This window comes from Anoplolepis gracilipes, chromosome 16 (genome assembly GCF_047496725.1).
Source record: "Anoplolepis gracilipes chromosome 16, ASM4749672v1, whole genome shotgun sequence".
NCBI lineage: Eukaryota > Metazoa > Arthropoda > Insecta > Hymenoptera > Formicidae > Anoplolepis > Anoplolepis gracilipes.
This window is the reverse complement of record NC_132985.1, coordinates 6,062,050-6,081,407: the sequence shown is the minus strand read 5'-3', so window position 1 is coordinate 6,081,407 and position 19,358 is coordinate 6,062,050. Positions and strand designations below refer to the sequence as shown.

General features: G+C 25.3%; 1 protein-coding gene across 1 annotated transcript; it reads right to left on the bottom strand.

Annotated features, from left to right (window-relative positions):
* Window positions 1-651: 651 nt before the first annotated feature.
* LOC140674852 (uncharacterized) lies at window positions 652-18,610 on the bottom strand. Its single transcript, XM_072908715.1, has 4 exons — window positions 18,441-18,610; window positions 9,534-9,899; window positions 1,614-1,976; window positions 652-1,497 (listed from the first exon to the last, which is right to left on the bottom strand). Exons 1-4 carry the CDS (start codon window positions 18,505-18,507, stop codon window positions 1,190-1,192), a joined length of 1,104 nt encoding a protein of 367 aa, XP_072764816.1. The 5' UTR covers window positions 18,508-18,610; the 3' UTR covers window positions 652-1,189.
* Window positions 18,611-19,358: the final 748 nt, after the last annotated feature.

The window sequence follows — 19,358 nt, the reverse complement described above, 5'->3', positions numbered from 1 at the left end:
TCATAAATATTAACCAAATTTATTTTAAAAACTTAGAATTAAATATCGGCTTAACGCATGTAGCACATTTTTAGTAGAATATAATCATGAATAATTAATAACTAATAATGTATAAAATATTTCAATTGTATATAGTTTTAAATTGCATGGAGATTAATTAGAAAATTTTAACATAAAAATATTATAAAATAATGTAGATGTTATCAATTATCATTAATTAAGTCAAATTACTATCAAACAGAGTTTATCTCAATTAGCATTAAACAGAGTTTTGCGTGCTTAGAATAATTATATCACTGTATAAAATTTTACAGTTCAGTTAGCATTCAGTTTTATTGGTCAATTAATTGTTTTTTTTAACTTATTATTATACATAGACACTATGTATTATATGTATATCATTACAAACTGAAATAAGATTTAAATTTTTAATTTATATTTTCCTTTCTCTCATATTTATATTCTTTTTTCTTTTGAAATTATTATTTATAAATTTAAAACAACAAAATACCTGTGTATGGAAAAAATAATGCATATTATTATGTCGGTCAAGCCAATTAATATCAAATTAGTTTCTAATCAATAAAATTAGTCACATAAGGTTAATGTTACAAACATTTCGATATATTTAATTAAAGCGGGTTTAGAAGAAAAAAAGCGTTTGATATATTTAATCTTCAAAATTGGTGACAATTTTCTTTGATAAGTTGCAAATTATTATTAATTTCTGCTGTAATAAAAAACTTTCCATATTACATTGGTGTTCATTTTTTTTATAATATATTTATAATTAAAATACATACTCTCTGCGATAATATTTGTTATCACAATAAGTAGAAAGTAAATATAAAAAAGTAGCAATAAAATTCAATTCAACATTCCTTCTTTAAAAAAACAAGAATTCGAATATTTCTTCTTGACAGTTTTGTAATCGAAATATATATATATATATATATATATATGTATATATATAAAATGATACAAAAAGATAAAATAAAAAAATATCTTTTATTAACTGTTACTCCGTTCAAATTTGCATTATTACGGTAATAATCAATTAACGAATATATGATTCATTATATTATGTCTAGCAAAAATGGAATTTGCTTCGTCAATCTTAAAGACATTGTAACTGATTTTCTTGTAATTAATTGACCTTTTAATAATGCAATTTGAAGTCCAAGAGGATTTATGTTCTGTCTGGGAAGAGCTCTTCATAAGTGAAGTGTTTGACTATATCGTTGGAAACCAATAGAATCCGCTTGGTAATTACTTCTTCTAACGCGGGTTTAATGCTTTTAATAACCTCCTCCTGATTGTTGCCTATAAAATTGTTAATAATCTCATTCAATTGGCCCAGTTCTCTTTCGTTCAAATTGTACTTCGCATCGTATCCTTTGATGTCGAGATTGAGCTTCATCTTCGCGAGATACATGTATCTTTTACCGCCTTTAGTGATTACTTTCATGTCAATGCCTACTTGTGCCTCGACATTATCTGCAAGAGAATGGAATAGTCTTGTTAATTGCGGTGACGTGAAAAACGAGTTTTGAATTTTTTTACACTCGAGCTGAGATTTTTCTCTAATGCAAACTCAACTATATTTTACATACCCGTAGTAATGTAAACCTTTCCCTTATGAGCAATGGGTACCAGTAAGCGTACGTCAAAGTCGTACGTGGAATTCAGTCGAAGCACTCCGAATGAGAGCTTAACATCAAAGTGAAGTTTATTAATATCTGAATGAAACTCATTTATGTTGAAATTGCAAAGTCCCGTCATTGATGTATCTCTCAGAAATAATTTGGTGTTGGCTGTATTGGAAATGCTTAGCTCTTCAAGAATGAGCGGGTCATTAGCTGGAATGTCCAATTCCGGGATTCCTTCGCAAATCTTACTCTTTAAATTGTTTATATTGTTTATAATGCATTCATCGAGTTTCGGATCTTTTCGGCCGCAGACATGAATGTAAGAGGCTGCAAGATTTAAATTAACATTATAATTTCCTTTAGTAATACTATGTATATAGAGAGGATAAATGAAGCGATGTAAATTACACAAGAAAGTAAAATGAAGGAACTCGAGATAATAAGCGCAAAAAATAAAACCTTTTTTTCTCGCGCTTTTTATCTCGCGCTAGATCATTATTAACCTGTTCTCTGTGTAATTTATATTGTAAGGTTCAGAGTCTTATTTATTTCTGTTTGAATAAATTGAAATAACGCAATTACTAATATTAAGTAAAATATATAATAATATTAAATTAATAATAAATCTTTTATAACGCAGTAAGTACAAAACTTCAATGAAAGCACGGTATAAAATAATTCATAATTTAGTTACAATTTGAGCAGTACATGTAGTTGATAAAAAAATAATTATTGTTGCGTCTTAAAATATTTTTATAAATATATTTCATCTAAATATACATATGTTGTATGCGCGGCAAATTAATATATTGATATTCGAAACTATCACTTTAATTAAATGCGTGAAAGTATGCTATTTGCATTGCAATTTTGCTACTGTGCCACATTTTATGCATTTGTTAAATAATGCATAATTTATAATTGATTTCTATTTACATTTTTTATCCTTTAATATAAAAAATATTTGAAGAGTCAATAGTAAGATGACAAAGTAACAAATGAACCTTCATCCTAAAGTCTTTCTTCCTATCTGTTGTTCATCTAATTGTAAAATCAACTTTCTAATCGATATTATATCCCAATATTTGTAAAAACGAATTAGATTTGCCAGCTAATTTTTTTTTGTTATTTACAAAAATAATCTAATTTAAGAAATAATATTTCATATGTTCTTCTTAGTTACAATTTTGTTCGAATAATGACAAGTGTTACCGAATAGTATAATAGCTGCAGGTTATGGGATTAGAACATACATGTAAATCTTATTTACTTACGTACTTCCGCTGCAACATGTGCTACTATAAGTACAAAGGCAGCAACGGTTGCAGCAAACATCTTTCACAGATGAATCTTTTGAACGAAATACACTTTCTAAAATTCTAAACTGAATTGTCAAAATGATTTCAAAACAGCTTCTCTGAGAACGTGAGAATCAAGACTGACTTAAACGCACTGATCAAGCTTGTATATATATACTGTTTTATATCTCCTTTTATCGAGGTGGCAACCAGTTTTTTTCTTTCTTCTTATGACCATGATTCATTCTTTCTAAGTCCATGGTCATACTCGTTCTCGCTTCAAGTTAGGTAAATGTTACGAATAAAAAACAAAAGAATTAAACTTTCCTCAATTACTTAATATTTTGTTCTGATAAAAATGATTAAATAATATAACAATAAATAACAATATAATAATATAACAATAACAATATAATATAACATAATATAATATTCAATACAAGATATGATTTGAGATAAGAGCTCTAAATCTACATTTTTAATTATATTTTTGATATTTTATGTATCTGTTTATTTCATATAAATAAAAGACTAATTTTATTTTTTTAATTTTATTTTTCAATTCGTAGATAATAATAGATAACAAAGAAAAGGTCAATATATAAAGCAAACACTCGCATGAAACTGCTAAAAACTGATGTGTATTTCTCTCTTTTCATTTATCTTAGATCTTTCTTGGTTATAACTGCAATCAATGGTCAGAATTGTAATTAATGATTAAGAGATGAGTATGATAGATAAAACTTTATTTTTCATACATACGAAATATATGTACATTTATAGCCAATGTAATATACATCAGATTTTAGACATATTGGTAATATCTCGCCATCTTGTTTGTGTATATTTTTTCTTTCTGCATAATATTATAAACAGATTGTTATGCAACTTAAATCGAAGGATTCTTTTAACAACAAAATTAATTTGGAAAATATTTATTTTTTAAATATGTATCTGTTATATAATTTCGGAGAATACATTATAGAAAATTTTTCCTTAAAATGTATAAAACATTTCATGAATAATGCATGACATTAATCTTCGAGCAACGTAACTAATAACAAAACTATTCTTGCTTCTTATTTGCTTATACAATCTTAATTAATTATTTATTATATTATTTATATTATATTATATCATTTATATTATATACATATATACACATCACTATCAAATAAACGTTTCTAACTGTAGGTGCAAATATTTATTTATTTTTTATTTATTTCCAAAAATCAACGGGACAAAGCTCCCTCTAGTACACTTTCAAAGGAATAATATACAACAAAATACAAAACTACAGTCTAAGAAATTTTCACTAATAGTATAGAATATAAAGACGATAATTAATGAAATATAATAAGTTTGAGGAAACGGCGACCAAATCCAATGTGGGAAAATTCTTCTAATCTGATTTGGACTTGTGTGAAAAAAATCAATACGCGATGAGAATTCATTTGCTAACAAGCGTAGCCGATCAAGTGGCTTATTTCTACCATAAGATGTTCTATGAGCCTCGACAGCAAATAGTTGATGTTGCCTGAGTGATCTGCCAGGAACGTGAAAATTTATATTTGATAAAAGTTCAGAACAATCGACACTCCCGTTTAATAATTTGCACATAAAAACTAGGTCTAGCATGATTCTACGGTCACTCAGCGTTAGAAGCCCAAGATTGTCGCGCAATACATCATAGTTATGGTTAAAAACGGCCATCGGCTTTTGCATAACAAAACTCATACGACGAATGAAGCGATGTTGAATTCTCTCAATTGACATATTATGATTTGCATAGAAAGATGCCCAAATAACAGAAGCGAATTCTAATTGAGGCCTCACTAGGGAGCAATATAATAGTTTTAGTGTGTTAACATTGTTGAAAAACTTACAAGCACGGTTTATGAAGCCCAATTTTTTAAACGCAGAGCAAGTAATGGATTTCATATGTTTATCGAATGACAAGTCATTACTAAACAAGATCCCCAGATCACGAATAGAGTCAACTGGCGAGAGGCGGGCTCCATTTAAAACATAATTTTGTATATAACTGTTATTTTTGCGACTAAAATGTACTACGTGACATTTAGATATATTAAAATTGAGCCTATTTTGAGTGCACCACTTTTCTAAACTAATTAGATCTTGCTGAAGATAAAAGGCATCGACAGGGCTAGTAATTTGTCGAAATATTTTCAAGTCGTCCGCAAAGAGTAAAATTTTTGAGTATTTGAGAGCTTGTTCAATATCGTTAATAAATAGATTGAACAACCGACCCAAGTGAGATCCTTGAGAAACACCCGATGTGACTTTTATATTTCTAGAAAATATAAACCTAATATGTTTCAACATAAAGAATGCAAGACTTTTTTGTTTTTTTTTTTTACCTTTTCCTTCGATTTAAGTGGTATAAAAATCTGTTTATAATATTGTGCAGAAAAAATGTACACAAACAAGATGGCGAGATATCACCAATATGTTTAAAATCTTACTTATATTACAATATTTCAAAAATCATTCTCTATAAATGTACATATACGTATTTATGTATGAAAAATAAAGTTTTATCTATCATACTCATCTCTTAATCATTAATTACAATTCTGACCGTTGGTTACAGTTATAACCAAGAAAGATCTAAGGTGGGAACAGGCATTATTAATCAGTACTATACAATACATTATCTGAATAAAATTTTTAAAAATATTATTTATAGTTCAGGCAGTGTTTATATATAATATGTTAAAAAAATAAAATCGGAAATGAGAAAATTAATATTAGCCTGTGCATGAGAATAGATACATGAATGATATTATTAGTTAAAATTTGAACAAATTATATGCAGGGTAAAAAATTTTGTGTTAAATTTAACACATTTCTCGTGTCCCAATTTATCCACTTTAATTTTAATGTAATTAATTTAACAGAGGAAATATGTAAACAAATAACACAAATAATATGTAAAAAATTAAAATGTGAATTAGTGTAAGATTTACTTGTTAATTGTGTTGTTTTAACTCTTGGAAACGGTGAATATTAACTCAATGCAGAAAAGTTAAAATGACATAACGACAGTGTGTTATATTAACATAAGAGTATGTTAAAAACTTAACACAAAAATTTCTACACAAGAAAATTTCAACATAAATACAAAATGTTCCTTACCGTGTATGAAATTATATATAATCCTGTCAGTTTTAATTGCTCTTGCAATTCTAAAACTAAAGAAAGAAAACTTCTAAAACTTGGTGACCTTGACATTTTACCTAAGATATTCGACTTCAATAAATTACGGAATATACTATTACAATATTTTGAAACTTTTGTGATGTATTCGATGAATAATCGGTTTTTATTAAAGATAATGCATAATATTATTATTAAAACATAATATGTCACAATTTCCGGGAAACTTATATGGTTAAACCTCGTTGTATATTTTATTTGCTAACATCTTTCGCTTTCCCGTTAGTACCTGATGTGTCGATATTACATCACAATACTATAATGAATGTCTTTTCCATTAACAATAAGAAGCGGCATTTACTGGAAAACTTTTAGAGAGAGAGATAGAGAGAGAAAAAGCAAAGTATGAAGAAGTTATATAAAACATCTAATAATAATACAATTATCTAATAATACGATTTTATTGTGAATAAATATTGAATTTAAATGTAAAAATTTATAAAAAGAATGAAGAAAAATCTAATAATTAAAAATATGCAAAATAATAAACAATAACAAATAATAATAATTAATAATAATAATTTAAACATACTATTTTAATGTAACTTAATTAATATATTAGCGCACTAATAAATTAATAAAAAAATGTATTTTTAAATAATTAATTTTATATATATATATATATATATATATGTTTTAAAACATATAAATTAGTTCTTTAAAGTAAAATATTTTAAATTTATTTTTAACTACGTTTATGTATTCTGAGTTTAAAAATATTTTTATACGCTTTTAAACACAAACAACTAAGAAGAGAAAGATTGCATAAAAGAATTATACAATGTCTTGAGTATTTAAGGATCATAATAGCCCAAATAATTAAAAGATTACACAAGATATTCACATAAATTTCAATAAAGTTAATATTTATTTGGAATTACTTATATTTTTATATTACATTTTTCTAAGTTAATTAATATATAAACAAGAGGAAAAAAAATATCTAAAGTTATCTAAGCATCATTTCTTACGCACTTTGATTACAATAATACGCAGAATAAATATCAGACAGTATATGACATCTAACAAGCAAATAATGAAGCTGAATCGATATTTGATCTCAGACAGTTAACAAGAAAAATATTCTCTTTCGATTTGAATACCTTGTGAGTCAAAATAAGAGAGCCTTCTTTTCCAAACTAGGGGGATCTTAAACCATCCTGCACTATTGATATTTTCGTTGTATGAGAATGTTTTTATTGGTTGTATAGAATGATAAATTCTTTTCCATGCTAAAGGTATGCACCGAAACTTTTCGGAACCTATGTGATCTTATGTTAATAAAGAAAAAAGAAATTACAGTTTTTTATTGGTTTCTAGAGCCAGATCGTAACAATAATTGCTTGAACGTTTTGCAACTTGTGTCAACAAAATGAGATAGGTTCCAGATATAAATTGCATGGAGGAATCTTAGTGATCTTTTAGATTTTGAAAATCTTATTTTTTTTGGGCTGCAAAGATTGATAAATTCTTCTTCACAATAAAAACAACACGCGGGGGCTAATAATTTCATATAAAAATGATAAAAAATTAAAAAATGACAATTACGTTGTAACAATATTTATTTAATATAAAAAATTCTGCAAACGTGCAAGAGATATAGCGTCCGCGTTTGACAAAATATAACAGAAAATTAGTAAACTTTTGAAAATGACTTTAGAAGCCTAGTAAAAAATCTATAAAAAATTACTCTCGTGCATTTGTGAGTGTGCGAGATTGAAACACAAACTCACGTCAGACGTCATTTTTTAAAGTTCCCAAGTATTCCTTCATACAATTCTTACAGTGGGGACCTATTTTTTTTAATAAGTATAAATTGCAACTTTTATATTAAGCAAATATATTATCATGATAGGTTAGATTTTATGGGTAATATAGAATAGCTTTAGACACCCCTTAAAAACATTTTTTTACTAAAATTATCTTTATTAATATTGTGACATAATAATTAACTTTAATTTTTTTCAATTTTTTTGCAAGATAACTAAACTAAATAATAATAACTAATAAGATAAATAATACATTACACAATATTTAATATTATATTGTGAGAATTAGCTTACATTAATAATACATTAACATATTTGGTGTAGAAGAGTAGCCTATAATGCATATGTGCACGTATGTATATAATATAATATAACAATGCATTTTTTGTATATTTATTTTGTAATAAGTTTTGATTAAATTGTATTAAACATTAAAATCCTTATACGTATACAAAAATAATATAGAAAATATATTTTTCGATTAAATAATTAGATTTTAAAACATCGTTTAAATCATTGTACTATTATTAATCAAACAACATATATAACTTAAGACTATCGTCTGGATCAGAAGCAGCCAAAAATAACGATTTTCATATATTGTTTTGGGAGAACAATTATTGCTATTAATTTCATGTTTTTACGTATATTTTATTCATGGGAAATATTCATGAATTTTGTAATACAGAAAACAATATGAAATTGTCGAGATATCTACATGAGCGACAGACGTGTTCACGTAGATCTTGTCAAATTATTGACATTGCAAAACAAATCGTTTGAAGCAAAAAATTCAAATTGATTTGTAATTAATAATGATAAACACATATGCTAAACCTCTTGAAATTATAAACAATTGCGAATAGGTAAAATTATACCATTATAGTAAAAAATATTAAGTTTATTTTCTTTTCCAATAAATTGTCAAAAATATATCTTTTTTTTAAATTTATTGTATTGTTAAGTTTAACGTACCAAAAAAAATAATTAATATGTAAGAATTTTTAAGGAATCAAAATTCAAATTTTCAAAGAAAAAATACTCTTGAATAGTTGTTATTTGAGACAAATTATATGAAAAAAATTGATTTTTTTTTTCACCTCTAAACCAGATAGCCTTCTTAAAGTCCTGGATTATTTATTCTCGATCCGGGAAAAGTATATCGTAAGAGAACTTTGTAAATACGTTGTTGCAAATTGTAAGGATCCAATTGGAAACAGCCTCCTCCGCTGCTGGCGTCAATCTTTCAATAAATTCCTCTTGATTACTGCCTATGAGACCGCTAATAGCTTGGCCCAATTGACCTAATTCATCTTTGGTCAAACCGTATTTGGCCTCATATCCTTGGAGATTGACTTTTGTCTTTACTTCCGATACATATACATATGTTTCGCCCTTTTTAGTTGTTGCTTTCGCTTGTATGCTTACTTTCCCATTTACGTTATCTGCAAAAATATTATACAATCAAATCATCAGTGAAATGATGTCGAGAGTTTTTGATTTTATTACATTAAAGGCACACACATAATTCTTAACTTCTATCTTATTTAATACAAAATTAATTATTTTAGATATACCTGAAGTAAGATAAATAGGTGCCTTATAAGCGATGGGCACAAGTACATGTACATTGATATCATAAGTGCCATTCAAGTAAAGTCGATCGAATGATATATCAAAGTTTAAATGAAGTTTGTCGAGATCTACAGAAACAGAGTTCATGTGGTAATTACAAAGTCCCGTTATTTGTACATCCCTTAAATATATTTTGCTGTTGTCAGTCTCGGAAATAACTAATTTGTCAATATTGAGCGGCTCATTAAGCGGTGCAATATTCATTTCCGTAAGTCCATTGCAAATCTTATCCTTCAAATTTTTAAAATTGTCTAAGAGACATTGATTGATATCTGGATTTTTACGGCCGCACACGTTAATGTAGGAGGCTAAAAGAAAGATTAAATCATCTGTATTAACTTATAATATTGAATAAAAAACTGTTAGCAGGCAACTTTAAATGTTATATTAATAATACATTATATTTCAAATAATATGCAATTGTTATAAATTATAATGGAAGTAAAATGTAATGACGTACACACAATTTGTGTCTAATTTACATCGCAAAATTTTCTAATATTTAAAAAGCTTTATTATTAGAAAGAGATAAAAAAAAGAGAACCGTTAAATATATTACATTATATATTTTTAATGAAATAATCGGTTCTTTGTCAGTAAATTTTACTTGTATTTGTACATGCATAAGTGTATAAAATAAAAAATAGATAATGTGTAATATATATATATATATATATGTAGGAATAAGTATCTGTTTGTGAATGTTTCATTTGAAAAAAGTGATTGTATTTAAATTATAAAAATAAATAAAAGGCATTTCATTTTTTCTTTAAAATAAAAAATTTTATGTATTTGCATCATTTTTTGTTATGGATTTTTGCACTCAAATTCTTTTAGATTTTAGCCTAAATAATAATAGATGGCACAAATAAAATGTCAATATATATAAAGTAAATAAAATCAATATATAAAGTATAATATATAACAAAGTCAATATATATTAAGCCATTTTTCATGTCACACAATTTCAAACTTTTTAAAAAAAGCCTTTGTTTTGAATGACATAAAAATCTATTTAAAACATTATGAGCGATTGTGTAGAAAAGAAAAATAGGCGCAAACAGGATGACCGATATTTCTGAAATCTTATATTTTATTATATTTCAATATTTCACTAAAAATAAACTATAAATGTACATGTATTTAAGTATGGAAAGATAAATTTTATCTATTATGCTCGTCTTTCTAAATCACTGATTCATAACTAATTGTAAGACTTAAAAGATCTAAAATGAATAATTCTAAAATGAAATAATCTTTTCTTACGCAAAAGATTTTATGAATAATGTATGCTATTAATTTCTCTGTAAAGTAATTAATTAAAATAATAGCTCTTGCTCATGATCATAATAATCAACTGATTATTTATGCAGTTCTTTGTTTTACTTATACGTTTTTAAGTGAAGTCAAACATTATCATTCGGTAGTATATACTATATAGTATTGTATAATAAGTATATTTATTTTTAAAAATTAAAAATTAGCATAATAAGGACTTTTTTTAAATATCATTTTTTTAATATTATCTATAGTTCACGCACAGCATATATATATATATATATATATATATATATATAATTAAAAAAGTAAAATCAGGAACAAAAAAATTAATACAAATCACCTAGTGCGTGAGAATCAATAATAGTTAAATAGATAATAGATAATAGATAAATAATCAATGTAATCAACTTCAATCGTATACATATATTTTAAAACATAAGTTTTTTCTTATTGTCTTAACTCTCTCTGTCTCTCCCCGATCTTTCTCCTTAAAACACTAAATAATTGTATTAAAATATTCTAATTCTAACTTTATAACATTATGTTCAAGTTTAAAAATATTTTGACACGTTTCTAAACACACATGATAATAAATGAGGGTAAAATTGCATAAAAGAATTATACCATTTCTTGAATGTATGTATAATATTAAAATATATGTATAATTATATAATATATATAATAACAACATATAAAATATGTAAAACACAAGATTTTAATACAAATTTTCCGCAAGTTTTGACAGATCATATTTTAATATTAATATTATGCTGTATGATTAAATAAATTATTTATCAATAAAGCTTATATTTGTTTTGTACCATTTAGATCTTTTTTTTAATTTTTTAAAATACATAAAAAGGGAAGAAAAGAAATATCTAAAATAATTGAATTATAGATAGCATCTTTTACTCCTTATGACTACAATAATACGCAGAGTAAATGCACAGTAAACATCACAGACAGTACACACAGCGTGTTCAAAAAGTTCTAAGACTAATTCGTAGAACATACCAGTAACATTACTTCTTGAACAATTGTGGAACTTGGTAGAGTAGACCTTCTTTTACAACATATAAAAATTTCAAACAGTCAGCTTTTACGTAATTTTGTAATATGTTGTACGTTATCGATGTCATGATTTTTAAAAAGAAACCATTTAAGTTTCGTGTTGTTATAAAAAATCAATTTTAGAACTTTTTAAACATATACCTCTGTTTAACATGCGAACGAAACGAAATCGATATTGAATGTTAGCAAGAAAAACGTTTCTAACTAATTTCTTTTTATTTAAATTTGTGAGTCAAAATAAGGAAAGTAACTTTTGTAACTCAATGTACAATCGCATTTTAAAAACATTTTTTACTAAAATTATGATCAATATTGCGAGATAATATTTAACTTTATCAATTTTATGCGATATTGCAAGATAACTAAAAATAATATACGATGTTTAATATATTGTATTGTAAAAATTAGCTTATAATAACACATTTATTTTTATATAATAGAATAGCCTATACAAATACATGTGTGCGTGTATATATATATATATATATATATATATATATATATATATATATATAATATATATCCGAGAAAAAATAAACTTATATAATATAATATAATATTATTATAGATGATTATATCTAATTGACCATATATAATAATATCGGAAAATTGGCGCAATAGGATATTATATATAATAAATTGTGATTATATATAATCATATATAATATGATTATATATAATCAACTATAACATAATCAAACATACATAATTATATATGTATAATCAAATTAATTTATCCAATTTTCCAAAAATCAGTTTAATATAATGTCTGAATCCTCTGTTGTATCAGAAATTTAACTGACAGTAGTAGTTACAATCTTAGTTACATTTTGCAGACGACTTTATATTTGCTCATGATAAATTTTATATATATTTGATATGTATATAATATATAATAAAATGTATATATTATAGAATGTCAGAGTTGAGCAAGTCACTTTGTAGAAATATCTAGTTACAATTACAGTTTTTTTATTAAACAAGTAAATAGTTACAGTTACAAGTTATCGAGTCCGAAAACTAACTCGTTAGGGTACTATCACACTGGTAGGCCAAATTTTTCGTGTGTGCTGATTGGCCGCAGGATGGGAAAGTTCTCGGGTCTTTAGAAACTTTCTATCCTGAAGCCAATCAACACGCTTGAAAAATTTGTCGTACGACAAGTGTTAGGCTGAATTCACACCTTGGTGGAGAAACAGAAAGCAGAAGCCAATCAGAACTCATGCTGGAAGTAAGCAGTACGAGTTCTGATTAACTTCTGCTTTTCTGCTTTCTGCTTTCCCGCCAAGGTGTGAATTCAGCCTAATAGTACCTTACAGTTATATAAGTATAAAAGTAAGCAGTCATTATTTTTCAGTTATTTTCTTGCAATGTTTTTTTACACTTCTATTTTAAATATAAAAATCTTACATCAAGCTTTACTAATTTATTATTATACTATTATAATTTATTGTTATAAAATGTTTTATTTTAATTAGTATGGTCAAATGTATAAAAATAATTTAGAAAAAACATGTTTTACAGACAAAAGTTGTTTGATTCAGAGAAGGAAAAAAGAAAAATAGATGAGAATTATGTATGTTTTAGATGTAAACATAATTAGTTTTTTTTAAATGGAATTATTTTAAAGTTTTTTTTTATACATATAAATCGATTCTTTGCAATGGCGTAACAATAATAATCTACAATAATAATCTACTAACAATAATAATTATTGTTTTCGAGCACTCTAAATTTATTCTCTTCGTTTTTCGGAAGAGCTCAGGTCTCATATGTACAAAACTACCGGTAGTATTTTATAGTTTTTACTTTTAGATTTCGAGATTTCAACAGTTTAATTACCGAATAAGAATAAGCATTTCCTGAGTGTAATTTTTTCTTTACTTCTTGTTTTCTTCTTTGTTTTATTTGTGATATTTGAATTCATTAACCTTTTTGAAAACCTTGTTATTGTGAGCGGTTTTATAGAAAATAAACGTAATTTTACACAACCTACTCTCACAGTTATATTGAACATTATATAAATATTAAAAACTTTTTGTAACATCATTGTTATCCTAATCGATTGGTGATTATAACATTTAATTCAAGTAGGTGAAGAAGTAGAGTTAGATTGCTTAGTAAGCAAAAACAAATTAAGTTGTTATGATCACAATTTAATTTTTTCTTGCTTACTGAGCGAACCAATCCTATTTCTGTATTTGCTTAAATAAAGTATTCCGCATTTTTAATTAATGTTTTTAAAAAATACATAATTGTTTTTAAGAAAAAATATAAATTTGCAACAAGCAACTGTGTATATCTTTTTTTAAAACAACTGTGTTTTCTTTACCAATTGACTCCTTTCATTATTTTGTACGTAAAAGTACTGATAAGATGAATAATCGAAAAATAAAAATTGTACGATTTTATAATTTTCGTAAAATTATGTCGAATAATTAAAGTATAAAATATCTCGTAAACTATTCAATTTTTTGACATCCTACCTATTACTTATATAATTTTTACGCTGAATATCGCGAGGAATCGATTTATATAAAAAAAATATAGTGGTTCCACTTAAAAAAACTAAATTGACTTGTGCATGAACTTGACACTTGCACCCAGTCAAATTAATATCGTTCTCTTTTTCTCTTTCCCAACTTTTGTCTAAACATTTTTTCTAAAATACCTTTATTTCCAGATATTTCGACTATATTAAAAAAAAACTAACATAAAACACACTTATATCTTATTATATATACTTAATTATCGAGTAGTACATCGCATTATCACGTTGACCTGCCAGAGTTTTAAGTTTAAAATATATAAGGTAACTATTAAATTAGTTATTTATTATAAAAAAAAATAACTAAATTAATGTACAATTATATTATGGAAAAAAGGAAGGAAGTTAAGTTATAATTACCAGAAAAAAAATAACTATAACTGTAATTTCGTTACAAGTTACTTCCTAATCCTATAGAATACAACGTAGTAATTTTTTTATATATTTAATTTGCAATAATGTTTGAATTAAATATCGGTAAAATTCTTATATTATTGTATACAAAAACATCATAAGGGCGGATGCTTATATACTTGTATTATCTAGCAAAACTAAAGTTTGCTGATTTTTTTCAAAATATCGCAATAGATTTTACCTTGGTTATTCTTTAATTTGATTATGCAACGCAAACAGAGCGATTTTGCAAACAATATAACTTAAAAGTCCTAAGAGTAATATTTATTCTCGATCTGGGAAAAGTTCATCGTAGGAGAACATTTTAAATAAATTGTTCGAAATTGAGACTAACCATTTGACAATTGCCTCTTCTAATAGCGGCTTCAATCTTTCAATAAATTCTTCTTGATTGCTGCTTATAAAACCGCTAACAATCTGGTTCAGTTGATCTATTTCATTTTTGTTAAAACCGTATTTGATATCATATTCTGTAATATCAATGATTGCCTTTGCTTTCGATACATAAATATGTTTTTTGCCATTTTTATTTGTCGTATCCGCTTGTAAGGTTCCCTTAAAATTTACGTTATCTACAAAAAAATATACAATCTATTTATCAGTAAAATAATGTCGAGTTTTTAATCTTTTACGTTGACATGCACGTGCACATGCATACAAAACCCAAATACCTCTAAGCTTCTATCTTATTCTAAAAGTAATTAATTTCGATACCTGAAGTAATATAAAGAGGTGCCTTATGAGCAATGGGCACAAGTATATGTATGTCGATATCATATGTGCCATTCAAATAAAGTTGATCGAATGAAACGTCAATGATAAGAATAAGCTTATCAATATCTACAAAAACAGAGTTTATGTGGTAATTACAAAGTCCGGTTATTTTTATATCCTTTAAATATACTTTATTATTGGCTGTCTCGGAAAGAATTAATTTGCTAATATTGAGCGGTTCAGGCGCTGGAAGGTTCAATTCTGTAAGTCCTTCGCAAATTTTATGTCTCAAATTGTGTATATTGTCTGCCACACATTGACTGAGATTTGGATTTTTACGGCCGCACACATTAATGTAGGAGGCTACAAAAAGAGAGATTAAATCATCTCATCTTAACTTATAATATTGAATAAGAAAACCTGGTACCAGATAACTTTACATTATATAGTAATAATTCATTATATTTTAAAATAACATGCAATTGTTGTATATTACAAGTAGAAAGTAATAATTCATGCAATTGTTGTATATTACAAGTAGAAGGTAATAATACATGCAATTGTTATAAATTGCAAGTAGAAGATAGTAATGCGCACGCAATTTGTTTTTGATTCATATCAAATTAAATTTTGCTAATATTTAGAAAAAATTATATTATTATAAAGCAACAATAAAGAAGAGAAAGAGAGAGAGAGAGACGTCGAATATATTAAATTGTACAATTTCTAATAGAATAACTGATTTAAATTTGTTATTGAAACATATTTACACATATATACTTGTAGATATATTTAATAAATATATATCTAAAAGTATATATGTATAAATATGTTTGAATAACAAATTTAAATCAATTATTTTATTAAAACTATACAATTATATATATATATATATATATATATATATATATATAATTTATATATTATATATGTTTATAAATTTTAATTTATTATATTATTATATTATATTTATATATATATATATATATATATATATATATATATAAAATTAAATGATATATATAATGTGTTCATTTTCACTTGAATTTTTGAAAACACACCGTTAAAATAATTCGAAACATTAAAATGTAAAATAAATGATTTTTATCGCGCATTCTAAAAGGTCAATTAAAATTGAAAATAAAACAAAAATATCAAAGTCATAATGATGAGTCATAATGAGAGTAATAAAGTTAAACAGTAACTAAAATAAATATTAACTAGTAGAATTGGCGCGCTAATTAGATGCGTATGTGACATACCAATGGCTCCATTAATTCTCACAGCTCAGCTAATATCCATTTTGATTGCTCAATCAATTTTGTTTTTTAACTTGTTTGTAGTCATTATAATAATCGCGTATAAATTTATTATAATAAATTATTTAATTATTATATTATAATATATTAAATAAATTTATTAAAATGATACTTTTTTTCGTATTTGTTTGTATAAATATAAATATATTTATATATATAAATATATATACATAACTTTTATATATATATATATATATGTATATATATAAATAAAAGTTTTAATTATTAATCTTTTTTATCTCAATATTTTATTATACCTTAAATATTATTTAAGTATGTACAAAAGTTTAAAAGTTTGAAATCTGACTCTACATTTGCGGTTATTATATTGTTCTACACGAGAAATGTAAAAAATGCAAGGCAGAATATCTGTATAAAAAAAGAAGCGAATAAAATAGACAAAAATTATTCATTCATGAGCTTCAAACTTTTTAGTGAGCACTTTTCCAACTGTCAAAATACACAATTCCACGCACGATGATAGTGCCTCACACAAAGTAAGTGCAACGCGAGAATTAATTATCATCACGAAAAATAAAAAAAATGAAATAAAATTGGAAAGATTTGTCTGTATATGTCAATCTTTAAAAGATAGAATATCGACTGACAAACGTTAGTTTAATAAATGATGTTAAACGAGATAATATCAAGTCATTTACAAGGCTAAAAGTATCTTGAAAGTATACTATATGTAAAAAAATAATTTAAGTTGATATAAAAACTTATTTCAATACTTCTATAATATTATATTCAGTCTATGTGTCAGAATATACTTTGCGCGAATGCTAATGCAATCGCATTGTTATAATATATTAATATTTTCTAGGATCTTTTTTAGATTAAAACGTAATCAATGTATCAAAACACATTAATGACGCATATAAAACGTATTTAATGAGAAATTCTTTTTAAAACCGACATTGTCCACTGCCTTGATAAGTTTGTCAAGATAGTAATTAAAAATTTTTTAAATTACGTAAAATAAAATTACATATATTTACAATAAAATAAAATTGTTAAAATTTCTTATTATATATTTGAACAAAATCATTTTAATAATCAGACTGATGTTTAATCCGGTAAATAATATTTAACTGATATGTCTAAAATGTAAATGGCTAGAAATTGAGAATGAGTATAAATTTGTGAAAATAGTACTCTAATTTTATACTATCTAATTAATTAATTATTTCAGATGTTTACTTGAAGTCTCTTGTAAAATATATATATATTGGCAATATTTCATTTCTTATTCACAAAATTAATTATATACCTTAAATAACATTTTCAATTATACATTAATATAAATTGTTACTTTATATTAATCATTTACAATTGAGTAGAGAAGTAGGTTAAATATTTCCATTTTCCATTTCAGATATTATTATTTTCTAATCACCTTTGTAAATGATTTTTATGATTTAGTGATTTATGATTATTTGATTGAAATATGATGTGAATTCTTTAATCACCTTCGTAAATAATTATTTTTGTTTACTTACGCAGTTCGGCTGCATATGCCGTTGTAAGCGCAAGTGCAAAAATTACAGCAAACATTTTTAAAACCATAGTTTTCCTTGTCCAGTGGCCACCTTTTAAAATCGTAATGAAAAAACAATTTTAGCAGATGAGAACGAGTTTAGCCGATATCAAGATGTGAATCAATACTGATGGAGCATAAACAACTGAAGCTTATATATATACTGTAAACTCCTACTAGATTACGAAATCGTTAAAATTGAATCACCCTTCCCTTCCTCAGATCTTCATTCTTGATTTCTACATTGCAAAGTGCGGAATGAAATTTGTTTCTAATTTATTTTTTATGCATGTTTTTTTATACTCTCTGATTATGTAATCACATGGCAAATGCATATGAAAGAATAATGTATGTGAGACGATATTATAAGAAAAGAATTTCAAGAAAGAGGGAAGGATAATTGGTTCAATAGAAGAGGATAGAAAACAATCTAAGATAAAAAAAAATTACACATATCCTCTTGCATATGCATCATGCTTAATAACTGATCTTTTCTTTCTGTAATCTTAATTCATTTTATGTGCACACTTGTGCTTGTTGATAGAGCAAAAGTTAAGCAGATTTTAAAGTTAATAAATAAAGATTGGAATGTGAAGCTGTCTTCCACGAAATAATATACCAACTTCCTATTGAATTAAAAATTATTCAACACGTGTGTGCAGAGCATACAAACCAATCCCTCTTATTTAAATCAAAATCTATTCCACACACAATGTATCAATGAACAAATAATAATAATTTTCTACAAGAATATTTAATTTAAAAAATAAAATTAATAAAATACTATAACTTTATTTTTTTTAAATAATAGATTGTGATAGATTTGTTTTTGTATATTTTAGCTGCGATTTTATTTCCATTCAATTCCTCTCAATTTCAA

Bases quoted from the DNA above. Each gene is read 5' to 3' on its own strand.
- LOC140674852 (XM_072908715.1), bottom strand. From the start codon at position 18,507: ATGGTTTTAAAAATGTTTGCTGTAATTTTTGCACTTGCGCTTACAACG. The intron at 9,900-18,440 runs GTAAGTAAACAA...TCTTTCTTTTAG, and splicing joins GGCATATGCAGCCGAACTGC to CCTCCTACATTAACGTGTGC. The intron at 1,977-9,533 runs GTATATCTAAAA...TAAATCTTGCAG, and splicing joins ACCTATTTATCTTACTTCAG to CCTCTTACATTCATGTCTGC.